This window comes from Thamnophis sirtalis, unplaced genomic scaffold (assembly GCF_051295495.1).
Source record: "Thamnophis sirtalis isolate CommonGarterSnake01/CBP01778 unplaced genomic scaffold, rThaSir2_p1.2 scaffold_1, whole genome shotgun sequence".
NCBI classification, from domain to species: domain Eukaryota; kingdom Metazoa; phylum Chordata; class Lepidosauria; order Squamata; family Natricidae; genus Thamnophis; species Thamnophis sirtalis.
Genome location: NW_028261381.1, coordinates 164,155,376 through 164,182,052, shown reverse-complemented (window position 1 = coordinate 164,182,052; position 26,677 = coordinate 164,155,376). Strand labels below are relative to the sequence as shown.

General features: G+C 42.0%; 1 protein-coding gene across 1 annotated transcript in view; it reads right to left on the bottom strand.

Moving 5' to 3' along the window:
- TBXA2R (thromboxane A2 receptor) overlaps nucleotides 1-26,677 on the bottom strand; it is a 44,957-nt gene that overhangs the window by 5,366 nt on the left and 12,914 nt on the right. Inside the window, exon 2 of the mRNA XM_087702539.1 lies at nucleotides 48-1,011. Coding sequence (XP_087558665.1) covers nucleotides 48-866 — 819 coding nt within the window. The 5' untranslated portion in view covers nucleotides 867-1,011. The remainder of the gene's footprint in view (nucleotides 1-47; nucleotides 1,012-26,677) is intronic.

The following is a 26,677-nucleotide window of genomic DNA, read 5'->3' as shown; positions in this document are numbered from 1 at the left end:
AAAGAGAGGCTTTCTCTGGGGAAAAAGGCTAAGACTTGAGGACTCACCAACAATGGAAGCCAACAGACACTTGCGATAACCATGATCATCAAAAGCTGGACCATCATCTCCACCTCGCTGTCCCTTCTGCGTTGCACGGATTCAGAGTCATGGTAGACTCGGCAAAGGGTCACAACGCTGACTGTATTGAAGATGAAGGAAAGACCCACAGAGAGGAGGCCCAACAGGGCAAACAGGAAGCAGAAAACAACATTCCGGGCATCATGGACCAAAGTGAGAAAACACCAGGAGTTGGGGTACTGCAGGCTATAATTCCCTAGGCCAAAGAAGGGCAAGAGGCCAAAAAAGAAACCCAAGGCCCACACCACACCCACCAAGGTCCAGGCCCTGCGTTTGGAAATACCCGCGGACCGGGAAAAGGGTCGGTTGATACCCACAAAACGCTCTCCAGCCATGGTGGCACCTAACAAGAGAGGACACTGCCCGAAAAAGACCATGACGAAGCCCATGAAATTGCAGAGGTGGCATCCAGGATCAACATCCGTCCATTCAAACTGGAGGAAGTGGTAGGGAATGACAATGACGAAAGTGAGCAGAAGGCCCAGGAGGTCTGTCACCACCAAGCCGCAGAGGAAGACTAAGAAAGAGGAACCGGATGAGCTCTGCATCTTCCGGGAGGAATTGACCAGAGCGCCCAAGGCAAAGAGGTTGGAGAAGAGGCCAATCAGGCCAAATGTTGTGGCAAACCAAGGAGATGTGAGGTGTTCGTCGCTGACATTCACTCCCCTGAAGCAGGATCCAAGATGTCTAGCGGCGCTGGAGTTCCCCAACTCCATAGTTGGGAAGTGGGAGATCATCTCTGACATTTTTCCAATAGGGAACAACGACAACTACATTCAGCACAGTCCCATGACGTAGCCTCAAGACAGGTCTTCTCCTGAAGGTGTGACAGTGCCCCACCAAAGTTTTCTTCCTTCCATTCTATGGATAGCAAGGAACCTGCTGTGTTTACTTGAGAGGAAGATAAGGAAAAAGAGGAGGATCAGTCAGCATTTCATGCTTTAAATAAACCAAACAAGATTCCCCAATGTGACACACCTAAATCCTGAGATGCAAAAGACAGACATTTTTTTGATCTTTGTAGATGGTGACACAAAGCATGTGTTCTGAAACATTTTGCACCATTTATTCTATCTACAGCTTGGCGGCCTGGCCCGACACAAAGGAGGCATGCGAGTGGCAGGTACAGTACATGGATGCGTGCATAGCTCCAAATGGAGCTTTGCTGTTGTGGCCCGCCAGTGGTCAGCAAAGCTGGCAGCAGATTTTGACAGTGAGGAGGTTGGGGAGGAACATGGGCCAGTCCTGGAGTCTGGGGAAAGCTCTGATGAGGGCTCTGTGTCGGAGGCAGAGAGGGGGCCAGAGCCGTATGCCAGTTATCAGCTGCCTTCAGAGTCAGACATCAGTGAGGCAGACAAATAGCTGGAGCTTGTTCCCAGTGTGCGCATGAGCAGAGTTGCCAGACGAAGGGAACAGCTAAGGATCAGGGGTCGACTTGGGAGTAAGGCCACAGGTGGACGATGAATGGCCCCTCCCAGAGGAAATAAAAGAGGAGAGAAAGGGGAGTGGAGTTTGCAAGAGACAATTAGTTTGCTTAATTGGTTAGTGACTCTGAGAGACTCCTTGCCAAGTTTTGCAGTTATCGGCCTGTCAGCTCTCCAAGTCAGATAAGGTCTGTGTCTGTAAATCCTCCCTTGAAAGACTTTGCTGGATGTGAATGAGCAGAACTCACAGTCAATTAATAAAAGGTTTTTTTGTCGGGACAAGGAGTTTGCTTCATGCTCTCAGGAAGCCTAGGTCAGAACATTTGCAGGTGAGCAGAGGGTGTTTGCGCTCATACCCACTCGTACTTTAGCGAGTGGCAGGCCCTTGTGCTCATGCAAATGGAGGGTCTTGAGTGGAGGGGGTTTGTGCTTGCTTGTGAAGCTCCATATGTGCGAGCACAGGGTGCTTGCGCTCAAAGCTCACACAAATGAAGCTTCACACAAGCACACTTGTCCATTTCTCCCGCAGCCAGATTTTGAACTGGCTATGGCCCTATAGTGGGCTGTTGCCCGGGGGTTAGGAAACCCCTGATCTACAGGGAGTGGAAACAAAGAGCAAACACTGGTATTCTCTTACAAGCATTGGAACGTTTACTCCCTATAAGTTCCACCTTTGAGATTTAGTTTTATTCATAGTTAGTGTTTACAGAATATATTTAGATTGCGGAAAGCATTCACATACATCATCTGGAAATCTTATAAACAAGCTGACCAGAGTAGCTCAGGACTATTATCAACACAATTATGAAATGTATAGTTACTTTCATACACTACCAAAATGAGTACGCTCTGCTTTGTGAATTAATTTTGGATATTTGTCTAGGTTAGGCTGGCACTTCATTTTACAGCCTCCCAGGTTCCCATGTGTTTATTTTAATTTTTTTAAAAATTGAATCAAGCAAGACAGAGAGGTTGGTGGATACCAAGAGAGACATCCCTTTAAAAATTTCACTCATTTGGAATGTCTGCTTCTGAGAGTACATAAGTTTTATTATCAATCATTGATATTTGCAGTGCTACAATACAATACAGTACAATTCAGTACACATCATTAATTGATTATGGGAGGCTCAATGAGTAGCCAAAATGATGAGTACTAAACATTTTTCCCCATAAGAAATAACATGATGAATCACAAGGCAGCCAACACCAACAAGTTCTAGCTTGTGAGTCGAGTACCTAACAAATGATGAGTACCGGGACAAAAGTTCCATGTCAAAATGTGTTGAGTACCAAATTTGATGAGTTTCAAACAGCTGAGTAACAAGGTACCACTGTATTCTCTTTTAACTTATCTCAACCATTTTTTAAAGCTGTTGTGCTGATTTCTTTCTCAAGTGCATGATAACAAAATCTGTAATTTAATTCACTACTATGAAAAATAAGTCTTTCCTCATTCTTGTTCTTTTGTAGTATTTTACAGGTAGCTTATGACTGATCATTTAGTTCAAAGTTATGGAGGACTTTCTCCCCTCCACAAACACGCCGAGGGACTTACAATCTGGTTCTGAAGTTCCGACCGTCATTCCTCCCCTCCCGGTCATGTGACTGCATGTTGGACACTCAGCAACCAGTCCCCATTTACCACCATTGTCACATGACCACATTTTACAATGCTTTTGCCAAAAATTGTCATTTACTTCCAGTTTTCAGTAAAAGCGGTTCCTAGAGGACAATTGCTTCACTTTATGACTGCTATAATGCTGCATTGCTTGGGGAGAAAAAAAAAACAATGTTTATGATGTCCAGCTGCCGATGTCATCCTTGACTTCAGCCGAGCTACGTTAGTAAAACATTAGGAGAAAATTTGGCCAGGACAATAATCCTCCTTCTGTTCTTTGTTTAAAAAGACTTTAAAAAGGTAATTCTTTCCAGCTTCTCTCATCAATCATCCCACACAGATTGAGATGGGTGGTTTGGTTTATTGTAACTCTTTTCTAGTGCTTTTTCTCTCTTATGATGCAAGATGGCTTGGCCTCTCTCAAGTCCCACTGTGCTGAGTCATCATGCCAGGGGTGAAGGGATAAGCAAAGAATATTGAAGATGTCCACCAAGAGCAATTAAGCTCAGAATTATGGTCACAAATTGTTTCAGTTGTAAGTCGAGGCATCCATGTGACTGGAAGTAATTTTCCAGTTTTTGTTGTGGTCTGCTGGCAGCCTGTGGAGCTGGAAGCAGAGTCGGACAGTGAGGAGGTTGGGGAGGAACCTGGCGTCTGGGGAAGGCTCACACAAGGCTCTCTGTTGGAGGCAGAGAGGGGACCAGGGCCATCTGGGAGTTATGTGCTGCCTCTGGAGCCTCCAGAGTCTGATATCAGCGAGGCAGAGGAACAGGGGGAGCCTGTTCCCAGTGCACGTATGCGCAGAGCTGCCAGAAGGCAAGAACAGTTAAGGCAAAAGGGGTGACTCGGGAGTAAGGCTTGGAGGTGATTGGCCCCTCCCATAAGGCATAAAAGAGGAGCAAACGGACGTGAGGTTTTGCAGGAAGCAACTTTGTTCGTTCTGGTCGGTTTAAACTCTGAAGCTCCATTTTGACTCTGTGCTCTGTTTGGCTTTGCAAAACTAATTGGCAATTAGATCTTTGCCAGTATTTCAAGGGAGATAAAAGGTGGGTGCTTATCAGCCTTCTCCCGAAAGACTGTGGCAGACTTCTGCCGGACTCTTTACAAACTCTTTGTGACTCATTACGGGCTGTGAATGAGCATAATTGACAGCCATTGAAATAAAAAGAGAGGTTTGGGGACTAAGCGTTTAATTGTTACTGTCTCAGGAAGCCTAGGTCAGAACAGGTTTTTTCATGGTAGTCATTCAGCAAACACCATTGGGTGACCTGATGACTCAAAAGTTAAGAAGCTGGACATGGTTTAGGTTTAGGTTTATTGGTTTTGTATGCCGCCCACTCCCGAAGGACTCCGGGCGGCTCACAATAAACAGGGGAGGGAATAAATAAGACAATACAAACAATTTTAAAATCCACAACAGTCACAATTAAGATGGGGCTGGGTGTTTTAACAGCCCCCAGCCTGCCGGAACAGCCAGAACTTAGTAGCTTTACGGAAAGCCGGGAGGGTAGTAAGGGTCCGGATCTCCACGGAGAGCTCGTTCCAGAGGGCCGGAGCAGCAACATAGAGGGCTCTCCCCCAGGGGGTCGCCAACTGACATTGGCTGGCAGATGGAACCCGGAGAAGTCCAAGCCTGTGCGATCGAATTGGTCTTTGGGAGGTAATTGGCAGGAGGCGGTCTCTCAGGTACCCAGGTCCGATGCCATGTAGGGCAATGTTCCCTCTAATTTTTTTTCAGTGTGAGCAGAAAAGTACAGTGTTTGAGCTGCACAGTTTCATGCCTGAGCACCTAAGAGAGCAACAGTTTGAACTGCTGTCACGTCTGCTGGACATTTGTGCAACATTCCAAGCGTCAAGCGCTAATTGCGAGCGAGGTTTCAGCCTGATGAATGCCAGGCATGAAAATGTGCCACTCAAACACTATACTTTTCCGCTCGCACTGGGGAAAAAAGGCTCTCTGCTCAGCTTTTACATTGTTAGACTGGCTAGAATGGCACCAACAGCCGGGGTCCTGGCATTTTGCAGGCAACCTGTCCTCTCACATTCCTTTGGAATGCAACCCATCACATTTGAATTAGATTTTGCCAATTATCCTATTAAAAGATAATCCTATTATTCTAAAATATGACTAACTTAATATTAAAAACTGTAAATATTTAATGCTGATAAATAATAGCAGTAATTGTTATTTAGTATGATTAAAATCAGTATTGATATATCAATATAATATCTATCAAAATTGACAATAAACACTAAAATAACAATACAAATATATAATTTGGAATATAAATGTAATAAATATAATATATAAATGCAACATAAATGTAATAAAATAATTTATCATGAAACTCTCCCCCTTTAAAGTAGTAAGATCAATTAAATAGTCTAGCAAGTTTGGACTATATGCTATGTTATGTTACTTAAGAATATATGTATCTCAGAATCAGATACAACATCCACATCATTTCCAACTGAGTCAATAAAATCACATGCCATGCCAAAACTATTTTAAATAAAGATATGAAATTAATCAAGTATTGCATTTATTTTTCAAAATGAATGTACAATTTTTTTATTATTTAAGTTTTGTACCCCATCTTTTCATCTTCAACGTATTCAAAGCAGCTAACAGATTTTTTTAAAATTGAAATCTACTTAAAAACTGGTGTTAATCTAATTCAAAAAGGGAATTATCCTTTTCTAAAACCAAAAAAGAAAGAACTGCCGCAGGATTGTATTCCGTAGTATTTAATCAATGCATAGCTTTCAAATGTAATCCAAATTATATATCTAAACAACATTATAAATCATTTAAATATCAGAAGATTCGAACATTGTTTTTTCTGATCTCTTGGCAGAAAGGATGTGTACTGGCATTTTATGGAATTTCAAATGATTAAGTCCATGACACAAATTGCACAATGGGAAATCCAGGCCAGAATGCATTTAACTCATTGTATCACCAGGGACCAGAATTTAGCAGGCCCAGGGAAAAGCCACTTTATAGCTAAATTTGATACCATTAAAAATTAAATAGGATTAAAATCTGTGGTTTATAATTTACCCAGTTGTGCCATGTAGTCCACCCCACTTGTTTCGCCGGCGTTAGCCCGCTGCACCAAGGGGGCATGTAAGAGGGAGGGGAAAAAACAAGAGGAGATACGGCCGCAGCTAAGCACGCAGCAACCTCGACGTCTAAGTAGGCGAGTCCACAGCATTCGCGCCCGCACGTCTGAGACAGGGCATAAAAAGGGAAGAAAAGGCAGGGAGGAGATGACTGGAGCCAGCTCTGTTTGGGGTGCCGGCTTGCACACAAGCACGTCCCCCAGCGCAGGGTGGGGAAAGGCTTTGTTGAAAGATCCGAAGCGCTGCAGTCCGTGTCCAGCAAACAACTGCGCGGCAGTGGGAAACTGCTGCGCAATGTTTACTTGCCATGTGTGCGGCCACGCGGCCGCGCACCTTAGAGGGAACAGTGATGTAGGGCTTTATAAGTAACAACTAGCACCTAGCACCTAACAACTAGCTGGAAAGCCAACATTTCAGGTTAGAGATCCATGCATAGCATGACGGGATGAGCACCTGTCTTCACCTAGTTCCACTTAGTAGTTCAAAAGTATATCAATGCTGCCAGGTCTTATTTTGGGGGGATGTCTTACCCACTTACTTTAGTACTGCCGCAGCTAGGCCTCCCATGCCCCAACACCTGTTGTACTGCTGCCTGATTTCTGCGGCTGCTCAATTGAGCCTGGCAATTACTGATACAGTTGCGCTGGCCATAAAGCGACTCACCCTGTGGACTGGACCTGAATTTATCACCTTTATATGACAGTCTTTAAGCAAATTCCATGGTTGTATAAACAGTTTCTGGTTTTTGGCAAAACTGTCATAATTCATGGTCATAAGACCGTGGGATGCTGCAAATGGCTATGTGTGCTGGCTGGTTGCCAAGCAGCCAAAATATAGTCACATGACCACCTGGGCAGGCAACATTGGAATTTCAAAATCGGATTATAATTAGCTTTTTAGCGAAGGGGTCCGTTGTAACTTCAAAAGGTTGCTAACTGGTCGGTTGGAAGTCAAGAACTATTTGCAGATACTTTCAGTTAGACCCAGTGGTGGGATTCAGTCAGTTCAGGCCGGTTCATGCGAACCGGTTGTTAAATTGCTGGCTGGCCCTGCCCCTTCCAGGAGATCTCGTGTGGCCCATTTTTGCTCCCAGGAGGCTGCAGGGAGGCCTACTAGGCCCAAAACAGGGTGCGGGGGGGGGGGGGGTACAGCGCGGCCCCTCCAAGGCCCATTTGCTCCTAGAAGGCTGCTTGGAGGCCTACTAGCTCCGCCACCCCGCACCCCCTCCGTGGCCTGTTTTTGCTCCCAGGAAGTGTACAGGAGGCCTGCCTGTCACACACCCCAAGCGGTCATTAGGGCAGAGAACTGGTTATTAAATTATTTGAATCCCACCACTGGTTAGATCATGCTATTTGCTATTGACAACCTAAACAAACACAAAAAGAAATGGCACTGAAGGGATATAGTCAAAATAGAACTTTGGGTCAATGACCAAATAATATAAATTAGACTTAGCAGGCATTTCTTCAACATGACAGTTATCTAAATTTATCCTTCAATTTCTGATGAAGAAGAAGAAGAAAGTGCAGTGAAGGGCCAAATTAGAGATAGATCATCCTGGAGAAGCTCCATCTATGGGTTCACTAAGAGTTGACCCCAACTTGATGGCACAAGTGAATCAGTCAAGGGGACTTGGATACATGAGACGTTTTTCCATGGTATTTTAGTTAAGGAATACAAGATAAGTCATGTTAACACCAAAAAAGCAACTGCCAAGAATAGAATAAATGAAGGATTTTCTCTATTTTTAAAATACAGTTTCCCCAATATTTTTCCAGAGAATGATGGTTCCAGAATTCCCCAGATAGAAATGTTTTTGGAGGTGAAGCTTTGCATTGTCTCCTTCTTGAAGTTCAGGTAGTACTTGACTTATAACCATTCATTTAGTGACCATTCAGAGTTACAATGGCAATGAAAAAAGGGGTTTGTTACTTGGAATGACCATTTTTTTCATACTGTAGGAAGCCATCCCCCCTAGATAAAAATATTCTTAGTCTTAACATTAAAAGAGATTGGATAGATTATTTGCCCAAAGGAGAAATAGAGAAAACATGTTCTTAAAGGCAGAAAGCAGCTCCAGTCTTTCTTAATAGCCTCCAGCAGATGTCTTTAGAGAGGGATATTTTATGTCCATTAAGAAGGATTGGACCTGCATTCAAGGAAAACCAGTACAAAATGTTTTACAGATGGCACCTGGCACCAACAAGGTTAGCTAAAATCTTAACAAATACCTCCCCCAAATGTTGGAAATGTGAATCAATACACGGAACATATTATCATTTATGGTGGACCTGTGAGGAGGCTACATTTTTTTGGAAAATGATCAAAAATTGGCTGGAGGCAATAACGGGTTAGAATAGAATGGAAAGCTGATTTTTTTAAATTAGGAATTATGTCTGTGAAATACAAAAAAGAAATCCAGTATTTAATACTACATATAATTACGGCGGCAAGGATTGCCTTTGCCCAGAAATGGAAAAACAAATTAAATCCAAGTGAAGTTGAAATAATAAGAAATGTTATGGATTGTGCTGAAATGGACAAATTAACTAAAGAAATCCAGGGAAAAGAAGAATCAGAATTCTACCAGATATGGTTTAAATGGTATAGGTGGATGGAGGAAAGAAACAAGAATCAATGAAGGAATATAACAAAACTCAAAAATAATAGTTATGAGTAAATTAAGAGGGTTAAGAATGGTGAATCCAAATGAAATACAATAGAAGGGGAAATAATATAAGGTGAGCGGTATCAATTGATAATTGCTATTAGAAAGAACAGAAAGCTCCTGTTCGTATTGTATTGTGTAAATGTGGTGTACATCTAAGTTTACTTGTATTTTACATGTTTGTTAATAAAAAATTATATATATATATATATATATATATATATATATATATATATATATATATATATATATATATATATATATATATGTGTGTATATATATATATATATATATATATATATATATATATATATATATATATATATATATATATATATATATATATTAGAGAGAGAGAGAGAGAGAGATAGAGATAGAGATAGAGATAGAGATAGAGATAGAGATAGAGATAGAGATAGAGATAGATAGATAGATAGATAGATAGATAGATAGATAGATAGATAGATAGATAGATAGATAGATAGATAGGACTAATCTATTCATAAACAAAACACCTTCAGCTCCAGCTGATGGGATTAAGAAGGACAGGACATGACCTTTAGGACATAATAGGATTAAGCCCCACACTGAAATAGTAAAAGACAAAAAGCTATTTACATTGCACAACCCCCTGGAGCATCTCAAACACAAAACCCCTGAAACCTATAAAGATTCATCCACTCATTTAGCCATTTTTTCAGCTGTCCCAGAACTACATTCTCCTCATCAATAAATCTTCTTTCTTATAGCAGCCTCCATTTTATTCCTAGCTTGGACTGGACTGGACCTGATTTTTCAATGCTTATGCTTGTTGCAGCATCCCCGTAGCTATGAGATCAAAATTTGGACGTTTGGCAACTGGCATGTATTTTTGACGGATGCAGTGTCCTGGGGTCCTATGATCATCTTTTGCAGGCAACCTTCTGATAAGCAAAGTCAAAGGCAAAGCCAGATTCACTTAACAGCTAACTGCTGTTAAGTGAATCAAGTGCAGTGATTCACTTAACAATTGTAACCAAAAATGGTCATAAAATAGGGCAAAATTCACTCCAAAAACCTGTCTAACTTACCAATGGAAATTTGGGGTTGAATTGTGGCCATAGATGATTTGAAAGCTACTTGTAGTATCAATGTACTTGACATTTCTATTAACTTATTTTAAAAATTCTGAATCCTATATGTATAGTCCAGAGGTGGTATTCTACCGATTCTGGATCGCCTGAACCGGTAGTGGAAATCGCAGGGGGCTCTGCCCCCACCTGTGCCCGGCTCTACGGCATCCCATTTAGGCCATTTTCTCGCTAAAAGTGCATGTGCAGAAGGATCTGAGCACATTTGCGAAATGGTAGGGAAGATAAGTGTATACCGCCCCTCGTATAGTCCGACAAATTACTAGTTATGACCTCTGTTCCTTGGGTTTTTTTCCAGTTCCTCCATTAACAACGCTTACATGGACATGCTCACCTAAGTAGATCAAGATTCTGTTTGTGTGTGCGCTTTATCAAGACACTGGTAAAAGGATATGATTGCCTTTGAGCTGCTGTCAATTCATGGGAACCTTTTCAGCTTATTTTCTTCGGCACTGCTGCCTTGCCTTCTTCCAGGAGTCTCAATGTTCAAAATTAATAATAGTTAATTTTCAACACCCAAACCTCAGACACTTTACTCTCACTTGCTTGAATAGTGTTGAATAGTTTCACATATGCTGTTTGTTCCCTTGAATTCTAAATGTCTATGGAGATTCTCAGCCATCCAGGTGATGGTTGTCCCAAAGGTGCTTTTTCAAGGTACTTTTAAAAGATGTTTTGCTTCTCATCCAAGAAGCTTCTTGAGAGCTGAAGAAGCTTCTTGGATGAGAAGCGAAATGTCTTTAAAGAAAAACCAGAAAGTCCAATTGCCTCTTTAAAGAAAAACCAGAAAGTCCAATTGCCTCTTGAAAAAAGCACCTTTGGGACTTTTTCTTTCTTTCTTTCTTTCTTTCTTTCTTTCTTTCTTTCTTTCTTTCTTTCTTTCTTTCTTTCTTTCTTTCTTTCTTTCTTTCTTTCTTTCTTTCTTTCTTTCTTTCTTTCTTTCTTTCTTTCTTTCTTCCTTCCTTCCTTCCTTCCTTCCTTCCTTTTCTTCCTTCTTTCTTTCTTTCTTTCTTTCTTTTCTTTTCTTTTTCTTTATTTAAATCTTGCCTTTATTATTTTTACAAATAATGGCACACAATACTCCTTCCTCCCTTTATTTTCCCCACAAAAACAACCCTGCGTGGAGGATTGGGCTGAGAGAGAGTGACTGGCCTAAAGTCACCCAGCTGGCTTTTTATGCCTAAAGCAGAACTACCTGTAGAATTTGCAGACTTTCCCCGTTTACGGTTTTATTTAAATTACAAGCCAAAAGAAAAAAAAGTTATGCCGCCCCCCTCAATTGCCATTTTGCTATCCAGCAGTGCTCTGGGTCCCACAAAAAACTGAGGATGCTGGGCCAGAGATGGGGCATTTACTGCAGATTATTTCAATTAGAGGAGAATTAATTCTGAAAAATTGCTATGCCTAAATCAGAGGTGGGTTGCTACCGGTTCAGGCAAACCGGTAGTGGAAATTGTGACTGGGTTTCCGAACCGGTAGGGATGGCAGGCTCTCCACACCCCCGAACCAGTTCCTCAATCACTGCAGCATGTTTTTTGACACTTTAAATGTTCTGCGCATGCGCAGACCTATTTACAGGTAACTGCACCGGCGCAAATTGTGCACACACTGAAACGGCAGTAATGCTGGAAGAAACCCACCTCTGGCCTAAATCGATTTCTACTTCCTATTCCAGGTTCAGATTCTGATCCAAACATTTGCAAGATACAATCCTGTTCTGGCCCCCCTCCATCCGGTAATGAACGCAGACACAGGCTTAGCTGTTTGCCACTCTTTATTTACAGCAATTATAATCCTGTTGGCTGAAAGCCCAGACACACCTCACTGGCAAGACGTTGGCAGCAACCCAGACTCCAACAGACACGGGAACACAAGGCAGACCAGACAAGGAGTTCTCCAGATTAGTACGAACGGTTGTGTCCTGCAAAAGGACTCCTCCCAAAGTCTCTTCTTATATACTCTCTTGCGAGGGGCCAAGCCACAACCACTTGGGCTGGATTATCTCTTATGAGTCTATCTCCGTAACTGCTGCCTCCGTTTCTCCGCCCTTCGTTGCCTGGCGTCAGGGACAAACTCCCTTTGATCTTCCCCACTGCTCCATACCTCAGGCACCTCCTGGTGGCCAATCAGCCTCTCTGGTCCCTGCTCTGAGTCTGAACCCTGCCCAGGGTCCTCCACATCTTCCATAGCAGACTCATAGAGGTCCTCGCTATCAGAGTCCATCGGCAGCTCCAACGGCTCCTGCTGGGCCACAACACAACCCTTTGCCTGCTTTAGTATTAGAAAGTCTAGAAAATGTCAAGCTCTATGAAGATGAATGTTAAGAGAATTGGTCCTCTGCCCAAAAGATTCAACAAACAGCTTCATCCTGTTTGCCTTGAAATACAGATCCATCTCTTAAGAAAGAAAGAATTCCCATCTTCCTAGTAATTGATGCAACAGGAACTATGTGAAAAAACACCCTTAGAGAAATAATCCTCTTTAGGATTAAATGTGATCCTCAGAGACATAAATCTCCCACGGGCATAATATGGGAGTCAAGAATAGAAGCTGTAAAACAGAAGCTGTAAAAATCAAGAATAGAATGGGAGAAAGAAACAAGCTGTAAAAATCCAGTCTGGGAACTTGTGACTGGAAGGAAATCAGTGTTGGGAATCTGAACAAGAAGCAAAAGATTACTGATTTAATACAACTGAAACAAACTGCAGAAAAAATGATGCTGGTAATTTAAACGTCAGCTAACAGTAGCAAAGTTTGACCATATGGATGTCCTCTCACCCATGCCCTTGTAACGTCTTGGTTAGATTACTGCAGAACAGAATAACAGAACTGGAAGGGACCTTGGTCTTCTAGTCCAACCCCTGTTCAAGCAGGATACCATATACCAGAGGTGGTATTCAGCAGGTTCTGATCAGTTTTGGAGAACCAGTAGCGGAAATTTTGAGTAGTTCAGAAAACCAGTAAATACCGCCTCTGACTGGCCCTGCCCCCATCTATTCTCTGCCTCCTGAGTCCCAGCTGATCAGGAGGGAATTGGGATTTTGCAGTAACCTTCCCCTGCCACGCCCACCAAGCCACACCATGCCCACCAAGCCACGCCCACAGAACCGATAGTAAAAAAAATTGAATCCCACCACTGGATGGGCAGCTATAGAAATCAAACCAAACCAAACTAAACCAAATCAATAAACTGGGATTCTTCAGTTTGATGGGTTCCATCACTGCCATATACATAGTGGCTACCATTTTCACCTAAATTGGTTCCAAAATGCCCTTGGGCATGAATGAAATGATAATAAAAGCAATTTTGGGTAAAGGGGAGGAAGGGGAAGGAGAGAAGGGAAAGGAGAGGAGGAAGGAAGGAAGGAGAGAAGGAGAGAAGAAAGGAGGGAAGAAAGGAGGGAAGAAAGGAGAGAAGGAAGGGGGGAAGGAAGGAGGAAAGGAAGGGGGAAACGAAGGAGAGAAGGAGAAAAGAAAGGAGGGAAGGAAGGAAGGAAGGAGGGAAGGAAGGAGGGATAACAATTAAACAATTGTAGTTAAATGGAGGTATAATGATGGTAATATGTATAAATATCTGAGTTAAAATACTTCAGTTAATATGAATTATGCTTGATGACTGTGGAAGAGATGCACGAAAGTCTTTTGAAACCAACTGATACACTTTCTATAGTATGTAAAAAAGGAAGATTTTATGTGTTGTGTTTGTTTTGAAAAAAATAAAATAAAATAAAATAAGCAATTTTGATGGGATCGTAAGGAAGATGGTCTTGGGGTTATTTTTGTTCTGTATTTTGTTCCCATGTACAATTGCTTCTGAGCAGCTGCTTCTGAGCATTGATAAAGCACCGTTCAAAAAGACTGAGAGAAATGGAAACATCTGGAGCTGAAGCCTACCTCAAACCATGCATGCATCTAAGGCCTATAAATACATTTTTTTAAAAATCCCTCTTGCTACCAGTGCATCAGGGGTGGGTTGCTACTGGCGCGCAAAATTTTTTGATCTCATTTCATCTTAAACACACCACAATCTAGAGAGATCAGAAAAAGCCTTCGACAATTTGGAAAGTTTGCAGTCTTGAAAACTTTCGACAATCAGCACTCAACCAATTCAACAAGCAATAATCAACCAATCAACAAGCTGTGTTTTCCTGCTTGAGCAGGAGGTTGGACTAGAAGCTCTCTAAGGTCCTTTTCAACTCTGTTATTCGGTTAACAACCCCGTGATTTAAGCTGGGCTGAGAAAAAGGGGCTGGCACAAATCACACAAGGAGCTCCATAGTTAAGGGCAGATATTCTCATGATGACACTCCTTCGGTGGCATCCACAGGCTGTCATCGCACAGGGTAATCCCACCAGTTTTGCAACCCAGTTGCATTGCAACCTTCTTTTGTCAGCTTGGCCCCCACCCCCACGCCATATCCTCCCCCTGAGAATGCAGCTGGACTCACCCATAAACAACCCTTGTGGGAATGCAACACACTCTTTCAAACAACACTTCTTTCCCGGATCAACAACATGTCTTACAACACCTTAAAATAAACACAAGTTTGTGTAGAACACCAAAGGCCTCGCTTTTTCCTAAGGACTCCAGTAAAGGTCATCTGTAGAAGACAAAAGATTCTCAATTTATTTTTCAAAAGTTTCTTATGCACAGTATTGAATATGCTTGGGGGATTTGCTTGTAGAAGAAAATCTGGCTATCCAAAGAACGTTTGATGAATATTCCTCCCCTTTATGTGAGGTGTGGCTGTACGGGTATGATACAGACGTGATTTTCAGCAGGTTCTGACCAGTTCTGGAGAACCGGTAGCGGAAATTTTGAGTAGTTCGGAGAACCGGTAAATACCACTTCTGGCTGGCCCCACCCCCATCTATTCTCTGCCTCCCGAGTCCCAGTTGATCGAGAGGGAATGGGGATTTTGCAGTAACCCCCTACCATGCCTACCAAGCCATGCCCACCAAGTCAAGCCATACCCACAGAACTGGTAGTAAAAAAAATTGAATCCCACCACTGGTATGATGCCAGACCTCTCTCCTCACAGCTCCCTCCCCCGCCATTCCAGAGATGGCTGTAGACACCCCCAGGTGGATTCTGGAGACAAGTGAAAGCTTTTTCTTCAGGATCCTCTAAGATGTGGTCAAAAAAGTCAAAATGGCAGCCGTGACAGTGCAAACAAAGCTCTGCTTTTTATGCGGACATGTATTTATTGATATTCCACCTTTATTATTTTTATGAAAATCTCAAGGCAGGAAACATACACAATAGTCCTTCTTCCTCCTATTGTCCCCATAACAGCAACCTTGGGCTGGGTGGGTTGGGCTAAGAGAGAGGGCAAGGACCAGTCACCAGCTGGCTTTCATTGGTTAGGGCGGGACTAGAACTCTCAGTCTCCTGGTGATTGGCCCAAAGTCACCCAGTTGCTTTTCACGCCTAAGGTGGAAGTAGAACTATTAAAGTCCTGGCTTCCACCCTGCTGTATTAACCACTAGGCAGAACTGTTTATTTATATGCACATAAAAAACAGACAGAGAGGTTCAATTGTAACATCCTGGGCTGGCCGTGATCTTGATTTTTTATTGAGCACATCCTACAGAGCAGAGGTGGGTTCCAGCTTCTGTTACTGCTGGTTTGCTGAGGGACGCGCTTTGTGCATGCGCTAGATGCCCGCTATGTGCGCATATGCAGTATGTAGAAAATGGCTTCTGTGCATGCGCCAAAGCAAAAAACAAGATGGCAGCACCTATGGCACTGCCAACAGTTTGGGGACGTGGCCTGCCAAGTTACTACTTACAAAATTTAAAACTTTTACATTTTGCTATTTCCAGGGAGGGATAATGATTTGTACATTTGGTCAGGCTGTATTTAGACAGATGCAAAGGGTAGGATTGTGTTGAAAGAATGGATTTGCAGCTAAGAAAACAGATTATCCCATTCAACCAAGGCTGATGTTTGGATTTTAAGATGCCTGTTTTTGAAATCTTAAAACAGTACATTGCCCTTTTAGCTTCTGAAATGCCACAGATGTTTCTCAAGTGGGAAAGATTACAAATACCAACGAATGGAAAGGATTTACCAAACAAGTACACAAACATACATATATCAACACAATTATTTGCAGGCTGTGGGCTAGAAATATTATAGGGGAAGGAGGAATCAACAATGAGAAGCCAGAGGACAAATTAGCAGCAGACACGTCAAAACTCTTAGATTAATCGTGGTTAGGCATCTAAATGGGCTAAATGAATTCACACCGTGCTTCTTTCTGCAGATTTAAAAGCCAAGGTTGTAAAAAGTTCTTTTAAAAAAAACCTGGCTAATCCAAATTTTGCAAACATGGATCCCACCAAACAGATTGGGATTATATTTGCCATGAACCACAGCCGTCTTAGTCAGGACGGGCTGGGAGATAGGTTGTTGCTTTACACATCTGAAGAGCATCATCATATCAAGAAAAGTTGGATCTGGAAAAACAATTGGTTATCCGATGATGAAAAGACACCTTTGTAGCTGGCTGCACCTTGCACAGGTAGTCGACTTATAACAGTTCATTTGTTGTTGTCAGTTGCGAAGACATATCCAACCCATCACAAACCCATGGACAATGCTCCTTCAGGCCTTCCTGTCCTCTACCATCCTCTGGGGTCCATTTAAACTCACGCCAACTGCTTCAGTGACTCCATCCAGCCACCTCATTCTCTGTCATCCCCTTCTTTTCTTGCCCTCAATCTTTCCCAGCATCAGCCTCTTCTCCAGTGAGTCCTTCCTTCTCATGAGGTGGCCAAAGTATTTTAAGTTTCCTCTTCAGGATCTGGCCTTCTAAAGAGCAGTCAGGGTTGATCTCCTCTAGGACTGACCGGTTGGATCGCCTTGCAATCCAAGGGACTCGCAGGAGTCTTCTCCAGCACCAGAGTTCTGTTGGAAGAAATATGCTTCTGGGTTCAGCTCCCAAGTGGGGAAAAAGACACTGGAGACATAGAGGCTGCTTGGAAAGATGGTTTAATGGTGGACAGGCCCACATGGCTTGAGTCCTGAACAGAAAAGGTGATCACATGCTTCAATGTTGGGTGAGGAAGAAGAAAGGGAGAAGGGCTGAAAGTTCCTGGTTTTATATTCTGTTCAGCCCCACCTCTCTGTTTCCTGTTCCTGTGTAAGAAATGTATTCGGCTTGGTTGTCAGACTCACATGGGGCCAGGCAGGGGCAACTCTCTAGGCTTTGTTTTGAGTTCAAGTTTGAGTTTCCAGATGCCATGTGGTGAATGGGGTAAAGGGCTAAAACTATCATCTTAATCCCATCCCTCTGGATCTGAAGGGGAGAACTCTATTATGTAGAATAGACTGGCTTGGGCTTCTTAATGGCCCATTAAGAAAAGTGGGGGCTATTAAGAGTGACTCTGTTTCCTGCCTAAAAACATGTTTCTCTATTTCTGAACCAGGGGAATGTAATATTCCGCCTTTTCAATAATTCCTATGATATTTCATTTTTCTAGGAGAGGAATGGATTTTAACTTCCTACAGTTCAAAGGCCACCATTCTTTGGTGCTCAGCCTTTCTTATGGTCCAACTTTCACAGCCATACATTGCAACTGGGAAAACCATAGCCTTGCCTATACGCATTTTTGTTGGCAGAGTGATGCCTCTGCTTTTTAGTAGGCTGTCTAGCTTTGCCATAGCTTTCCTCCCCAGGAGCAAGCGTCTTTTAATTTCTTGGCTGCAGTCCCCATCTGCGGTGATCTTGGAGCCCGGCTCAGTTCATTTAGTGACCATTTAAAGTTACAACAGAATAACAAGCTTGGAAGGAACCTTGGAGGTCTTCTAGTCCAGCCCCCTGTTCAATCAGGAGGCCAGAAAAATGGCTGTCCAATTTCATCTGAAAAACGTCCAGTGATGGAGGAGCCACAACTGCTGGTTGTGATTCTATTGATTCGCTGTTCTCACGGTCAGGAAATTTCTCTTTAGTTCTAACCCATTCCCTGGAATTGAGGGTCAGGCTGGAAAAAATGAAAGCTGTTGACATTTCCAGACTCATGCTTATGTTCTGGTTCCTGGGAAGTGAAAGTAAGTGGGGATCTTGTCTTCTCATTCAGGCTAATGACCTTCCTAAATACATATATTTGGCCACAGTGTGACTCAGAATACTGGATGGATGATATTAACTACCGTGTTTTCCCAAAAATAAGACAGGGTCTTATTTTCTTTTTACACACAAAATATGGTTTGGGCCTTATTATGAGGGGAGGATTTATTGTTTTGGGGTTGCTGGGTGGCTGCTCTCTTGCTTCTATAGCAGTAGACTTATATACCGCTTCATAGGGCTTTCAGCCCTCTCTAAGCGGTTTACAGAGAGTCAGCATATTGCCCCCAACAATCTGGGTCCTCATTTTACCCACCTCGGAAGGATGGAAGGCTGAGTCAACCCTGAGCCGGTGAGATTTGAACCGCTGAACTGCTGATCTAGCAGTAGCCTGCAGTGCTGCATTTAACCACTGCGCCACCTTGGCTCTCTCACCTTTGCCCCCCCCCCCAGGTTCCCACAGCTTGGCACCTTTGGGATACCGCTAGGTTGGTGAGTGGTGCTCTGCCTGGTCAAAGGTGGAGGGTTGTCCAGGGGGCTTATTTGCAGGGGAGGGCTTATATTTTTGCCCACCAGAAAAATGTGGCATGGCCTTATTATCAGGACATGTTGTATTTTCTGGGAAACACGGTAGGATGAATTTTCTTAGTTTATCATGAATATATACACTCTCTTCCAAAAAGGCTCACTCCATAAAGTTTCACAGAGGATGCTTTCATCTTCAACTCTGTAACTGTACTTTCTTTTCTGTTTTATTTCTGTTTTCCCTCTCTGTTTTGCTTTCTAGATTATAAATCCTTAGAAAAATATAAGGACCCTTCCTAGGAATTGTCAAACCAAACCGTTATAACAGCAATCATAAATAAGAAGAGTCCTTGGGTCACTCATTTTAGCCCAATATCCCCAACGGAGAAGAAAGGGTAAATTCAAAAGAAGAAGAGGTTAATCCACAAAACCCCCAGAAGCTGTTACAAAATGATGAAAGATAGGGGGCAATTATTCACTATATGACTGAAAAGGAATCACATGAAAGTAATTATATTTGTAATTAACTGCAAATTACATCAATTTTCATTTTCCACTCAATTTTCATTTTCCTTATAGTCCCCAACAAAGGCCAATATTTGGAAAAAGTACTGTACATGTAGTTCTTGACTTATCCTACACCTAACTCTTACCCTAACTATAATCTTTACCCTAACCCTAACTATTTTTTGAAAAGACGTACTGTATATGAAAATGAAAGAAAAAAATGTAAAATAAAGTACAGGACTTTCTTACTAAAAAAAACAAGAAAGAAAGACTAGTATTGACTTACTTGTTGCAACAAGGAAAGCTAGAAAGGCATTTTAGTAAGAGTGATTTATATTTTTCGGGTTGCATAGAATGCCTAGGAATTTGTGAAATATTAAGTATTTCATACTTTGATGTTCCATCTCTCACCTTCTATAGATTTCCTAGACATTCTATAAAATGCCTAATTTCACACATTGATGATAACCTATTTTTAATGCTAAATGCCAATCAATAAATAATTAAGTGACACCAAAATATAACTTTATGTCATTTTATTCTATTTTACATATTTATGTATTAAATTATATTGTATCTTATCCTATAACTATTGTATTTTACCTGACTCTTGTTTTAAATTGTTTGTGTGTGTTTGAACCTTGTGCTTTGATATGGCCTCTAGGCTAATCAATAAAGCTAATCTATTTATTGATTGGCATTTAGCACTAAAATAATAGATGATAACATAAATAAACTAAAGGGAGACTCCATATCTACATCTATATCATATATATATATATATATATATATATATATATGTATATGTATATGTATATGTATATGTATATGTATATGTATATGTATATGTATATGTATATGTATATGTATATGTATATGTATATGTATATGTATATGTATATGTATATGTATATGTATATGTATATGTATATGTATATGTATATGTATATGTATATGTATATGTATATGTATATGTATATGTATATGTATATATATATATAGGTCTCTAGTTGTTCGGGTTTTCTCCCGCGTAGAATTGGAGATGTCTTGGCGACGTTTGGACGAAGTCTCATTCGTCATCTTCAGGCTGCTTCAGGCTACTTCAGGCTTGGTGTTTCCAGGATGTCGCCAAGACATCTCCAATTCTACGCGAGAGAAAACCTGAACAACTAGAGACCTACATACTAACACCCGCGAAAACCTCAGAAAACTATATATATATATATATATATATATATATATCTTACTGACTGAGGTTAATGTTTGAAAGAACGCAAAAAAGCACATAATTCTGCAAAAATTGCAAAATTCTGCAAAAATTGCTATACAGTGCTAGATATAAATGGCTTTCCATAGGTCCAGATGGACAGCTCCTGGTGCTATTAATGCTTTATGTCCTCCTATTTGGTGGTGACAAAAAGCACAGAAAAAGAGCAACATAATAAATCACAAGAGGCTTACAAATAGAAGACAATCCATCTGGATCACGAATACCCTATAAAGGTTATATGAGTGAGGCAAACGTATTGGCAAATGTTATGGAAGGAGGCATACTTATTGCAACATTTGTAAAAATACCATCCCGCTGGGTCAGCCTTAGAATCTGGATTTTTATATTTTGCTTGATGTGTGTTGAATTTAAGATGATTTACAGCAATGGACCTCTTTTTATGTTCTAAGGCAGGGTTTTTCAAACGTGGCAACTCCCAGAATATAGGGTCTCTGCTTGAACGTGGTGTGTGTGTGTGTGTGTGTGTGTGTTTGTGTGTGTTTGTGTCAGTTAGACTCAAAGACCCTTTATGGTCCCTTCCAACTGTATTCTTTTATGTATATGTTTCCACCTGAGGAAGACCAGGTTTGGTGAAACAGTCATTTAGTGTTAATACCTAAGGGAGCAGAAACTCAATGGTCACCCAAATTTTCCAATCTTTGGACTGATGAATCTCTATAAAGACTAATGATTTGATCGTGTTTTTCCTTTTTTTAAAGTGAAAATGTGGGTGGCTGTAATTCAATGGTCCCTCAGCAGTGTGGTCTGGGGAAGGTACCAAGAACAATAAAAATGGGCCAAGGAAGCTACATATGTTCTGGGGCTTTCCAGCTGCCCACCCTGACGTAAACGATCCTGGAAGTTCTGTAATTTTGTGATTATAATGATTCCCATACAATCCATTGGGTGACTTGGCACAGATGCTGTAAATCTTCCCATGAACTTAAAAATAGCCCACAAATCTTAATGGAACAATATCCATCTTCTAAGTCATGGCTGACAGCTTCACAAGGGAACAGCTTCTGCATCTCCCCCCCCCCCATTAGCTGCTAAATAGCTAGTTAAGAACCCCCCCCCCCTCAAAGGGCCAGCATCTCAAATCATTGCTTCTTCCATAATTGTGATTGGCCATTGAAAAGACTCTGGGCCTTTTTCTCCTTCTCAAACAGGAACTGGCAAACTCTGTTTCCTGCCACGTCTACATGATAATTCTTTCCTTTCATCTCCAATGTATGACTGAGGTAGTTTGGTCTAGTGGTTAAGGCACCAGACTAGAAACCAAGAGACTGTGCGTATTAGACCCACCTAAAGCATAAAAACCATCTGGATGACTTTTGGCCAATCACCAGGAGTTTTTTATTATTATTATTATTATTATTATTATTATTATTATTATTATTATTATTTTTATTACACAGACAACAATGGGAAAAGGAGAAGATGGAAAAAAAAGGGGGGGGGAAACCCATCTTCACATACAATATGTCATTTGATCACAGGTGCATCCCTACTAAGTTTATACATCCCAATCACCAGGAGTTTTTGAGTTCTAGTCCCACCTTAGGCATCAAAGATGACTGGGTGATTTTGGGCCATACACCAAGAAACTGTGAGCTGTACTCCCCGCATAGGTGTGAAAGCTGGGTGGATGGCCAATCACAAGGAGACGGTGAATTCTAGTCCCACCTTAGGCATCAAAGACAGCTGTGTGATTTTGGGCCAAATGCCAAGAGATTGTGAGCTCTAGAAAATGATTCAGATTTGCAAGCTTTGATCAAAAGAGGTTGGGTACTAAATTTTAAAGCCCTATATCTTACTGAGGTAAGAATCAGCTTGGAATAGATAGCCAAAAAGTCAACACAGTTCTAGGCTACATAAACAGAGGGATAGAATCAAGATCCCGTGAAGTGTTAATACCACATTATAATGCCTCGGTAAGGCCACACTTGGAATACTGCATTCAGTTTTGGTTGCCATGATGTAAAAAAGATGTTGAGACTCTGGAAAGAGGGCAGAGAAGAGCAACAAAGATGATTAGGGGACTGGAGGCTAAAACATATGAAGAATGGTTGCAAGAACTGGCTATGTCTAGTTTAATGAAGAGAAGGACTAGGGAAGACATGATAGCAGTGATCCAATATCTCAGGGGTTACCACAAAGAAGAGGGAGTCAAGCTATTCTCCAAGGCACCTGAGGGTAGAACAAGAAGCAATGGGTGGAAACTAATCAAGGAGAAAAGCAAGTTAGAACTAAGGAAAAATTTCCTGACAGTTAGAACAATTAATCAATGGTACAACTTGCCTCCAGAAGTTGTGAATGCTCCAACACTGGAAGTTTTTAGGAAGATGTTGGATAGCCATTTGTCTGAAGTGGTATAGGGTTTCCTGCCTGAGCAGGAGGTTGGACGAGAAGACCTCCAAGGTCCCTTTCAACTCTGTTATTCTAGATCAAGAACGGTGATTCAGTGGTAAACTATGTTTGCACAAAAATACATTACCTTTAGACTGAACTAATCCATTTTCAGAGTGAAAATACAATATACTAAAACATAATTCAACGAATCGTGAACATCACAGGGGCTTGATTTTTTTCAACACAATACACTACAAAATATTAATCAAGCTAAAAATTAGGTGGTTTCAGAAGGATGTGTACATATAGCTGCAAGACTCCAAGTAATTTGATTCAACGAGGTGAGTGGTCATAGCTACTATCTAAAAACTTAGTTAACACTAGAAAATCCTTCCTTCCAGAGCCTGTCTGGCTGCAAATTCTAGATGAAAGTGACTGGTCCAATGCGTCTCGAGAACATCAGGTTGAAGGAGGAAATATTTAGGTGAGACACAGACACACATAGTCAGGGGTGCACACGCACACGCACAATCACACTCTTCTCAAAATGAAACATATTCCATAAAAGGTAGTTTCCCTAGAAAAATGCCCTACAGCCTCAAAGTTGGAGATGTCACAGACAGATCTTGGAATCCTTATCAAAAACGTGGCCTCCAGAGACCTAAGAGACTTCTAGCCATGTTCCGGATCAGAGGCCAGGCCAAGGTTTATCAGTGAGTTTCAAGGCCTTCCCACCAGCACCAGCAGCCTAATCAGCCTCATCAGCTCATGGCAAAAGAATTTCATCAGGGTCCCTTCTGAGAAATGCCCCACTCCCACTACGCGGGCAGGCAGAGGATTACGTAAATGAAGCCAGGATTGATTTATAAATCAAGCAAGGACATTCAACTCTTTGGAGAACATCTGCTTTGCCTTTGCCCTTTCCCATCCAGTCCTGCATCCCATCCATCACAGGAGCAATTAGATGGGAAGAAAAAAACCCCACCCCCAAAAAACACGACCCACCCACAGCCCTGAGAGACTTTCTGTTTATGCTGAATGTAAAGAATTTGTGGTTTCTCTTTGCAAGCGGATAGTCTAGGCTGGGAACAAAACCCAACGATGACGTAATGCAGCTGGGGGTGGGGGGAGAGGAGGCTTAACATCTCTTCCCTTCCTCAACAATAATTTATCTCCTGCTGGAAAATTACAGTGGATAATTTCTAGTTGGATACTGCTCCATCCCTGGAGGCTTTTAAGAAGAGACTGGATGGTTACTTGTCTGAAATGGTACACGGTCTCCTGCTTGGGCGGTGGGTTGGACTAGAAGACCTCCAAGGCCTCTTCCAACTCTGTTATTCTGTATTTTGTATTTAGCTTTCCTCGTGGGCAGCGTTTCCCAATCTTGGCCACGTTAGGTGGACCTGGTGATGTGGAACATGAGTGCATGGTGATAGATAAAGTGCTGAGAACATAAGTGGATATGCATTACAGTACATATTCAATATGCACTGCTCTCCTGCCTTGGTAAGAACCACCCTTGGAATATTATATCCAGTTCTGGTCACCACGACACAAAAAAAGAGATTGAGACTCTGGAAAAACAGAGCAGAAAAGAGCAACAAAGATAATTAGGGGGCTGGAAGAGGAAACATATGAAGAATGGTTGCAGGATTGGGTATGCGTAATCCAGTGGTGGGTTTCAAATTTTTTAGAACATCTTCTGTAGGTGTGGCCTGCTTTGTGAGAGTGACTTGCTGGCCATATGACTGAGTGGGAGTGGCGTGCCAGTCATGTGACTGGGTGGGCGTGGCCAACTTGTAAAATGTGGTGAAACTCACTTAACAACGCTCTTGCTTAGCAGCCAAAATGTTGGTTCAGAAACTCTGGCATTTGAAGCACGCAAGTCTTAAATCTGTCAAGTTACAAGACCCTTGCACCCCTAACCCTTTAGAAAAAAACCCAGAGGTGTTCAAACTTGACAGCTTTAAGACTTGTGGACTTCAACTCCCAGAATTCCTCCTCCAGTCATGTTGGCTCAGGAACTCTGACATTGAAGTGTGCAAGTCTTAAAGCTGTCAAGTTACAAGACCCTTGCACCCCTAACCCTTTAGAAAAAAAATCCAGGGGTGTTCAAACTTGAAAGCTTTAAGACTTGTGGACTTCAACTCCCAGAATTCCTCCTCTCGCTCTTCATCTTGATGATGTGCGGACAGAGGGGTGGGAAGCTGGAAATGGTTCTAAACGGCACTGTAGATTTGTGAAACCTCTTTTATAGAAGAGGTTAGAACTGGCAGGAACCCACTCCTGGCGTAATCTAATGCAAAGAAGAACTAGGTGTAACATAATAGCAATCTTCCAATATTTCAGAGGTTGCCACAAAGAAGAGTGGGACGACCCGTTTTCCAAATACCTGGGGACAAGACAAGAAATAATGGATGGAAATTAACCAAGGAGAGAAACCACTTCGTACTAAGGAGAAATTTCCTGACAGTGAGAACAATTATCCACTGCTCAGCTTCCCTTCAGAGGTTGTGGATGCTCCATCACTGGACATTTTTAGAAGAGATTTAGGGACAGGAGACTAAAACATATGAAGAATATTTGCAGGAATTGGGTGTACATCTGGTCCAGTGAAAAGAAATACTAGGGGAGACATGATAGCAATATTTTAATATTTGAAGGGCTGCCACAGAGAAGAGGGGGGTCAACCTATTTTTCAAAACACCAGAAGGCAAGAAGCAATGGATGGGAACTAAACAACGAGAGAAGCAAACTAGAACTCTAAGGATAAATTTCCTAGGTAAGAACATTCAATCAATGGAACAGCTTGCCTTCAGAAGTTATGGGTGCTTCATCACTGGAGGCTTTTCAGAAGACACTGGACAGCCATTGGTCTGAAATGGTACAGTCTCTGGCTCGAGCAAGGGGTTGGACTAGAAGACCTCCAAGATTCCTTCCAACTCTGTCATTCTCTTATTGTTATTGTAGTCCAATCAGTTCATAGCACATACACCATTCAGCTCAGTTACTTAGAAATATAGCTTGAGGTTTATTTACTAGAAACCAACAAACATCAACCTACTTATCCAAAAAGCTTCCTGAAGGAATAGAATCAGAAACAATAATCTTGGAAAATCAGGGCAAAACTAGGGAAAAGTCAAAAGTTGCCAGGGAAATGAATAGCAAGAAATAATAAAAAAACATGACTTATGATGAACAAAATCCTAGAAACGTTTCCAGCTTTGGCCAATATCCTGAAGACTGGGTTAGATGCAACACTTTTATTTTCCAAATAAAACTGGAAGACCCCTTCCAATTTCCTTCTGTTGCTTGTCCTCCAGCAGCTCATAAATGGGCACAGATGGCTGGGGAATTGTAAATGTATGGGATTTAAGAGGAGTTGACGGAAATGTCCCCCATAAGCAGCAACCTTGATGTAATGAGTCATGGAACCAACTAATGTGCACAATAGCCATGCGTGTTGCTTCTGAAAAGCCAGCAAGTAAGTTCAGAGGCAATTGTCTTCTTGCTCTGCTGGCTTCCTTACTTCCAGAATGATACTCCAAGGTAGACTGCCTTTGAACCTGGAGGTTTATCTAAGCCACAGGTGTCAAACTCAAGGCCTGCAGGCAGGGGTGGGATTGAAAAATGTTAGCAACTGGTTCTCTGCCTGGTTGCTGGGTAGCCGTGGCCATGGGGAGGGGCATGGCCTACTTGGTCTCCTCACAGCAGCGGGGTTTCACCCTCCCCAGACTCCTCAAGCCTCCAGGAGGGTGAAAACGTCCTTCCCCGGGTTCTGGAGGTCCTCCAAAAGCTGGAAATAGGCTCGTTTCTGGATTTCCACTAGGCCTGTTTTTCTCCCTCCCGGAGCCTCTGCGCT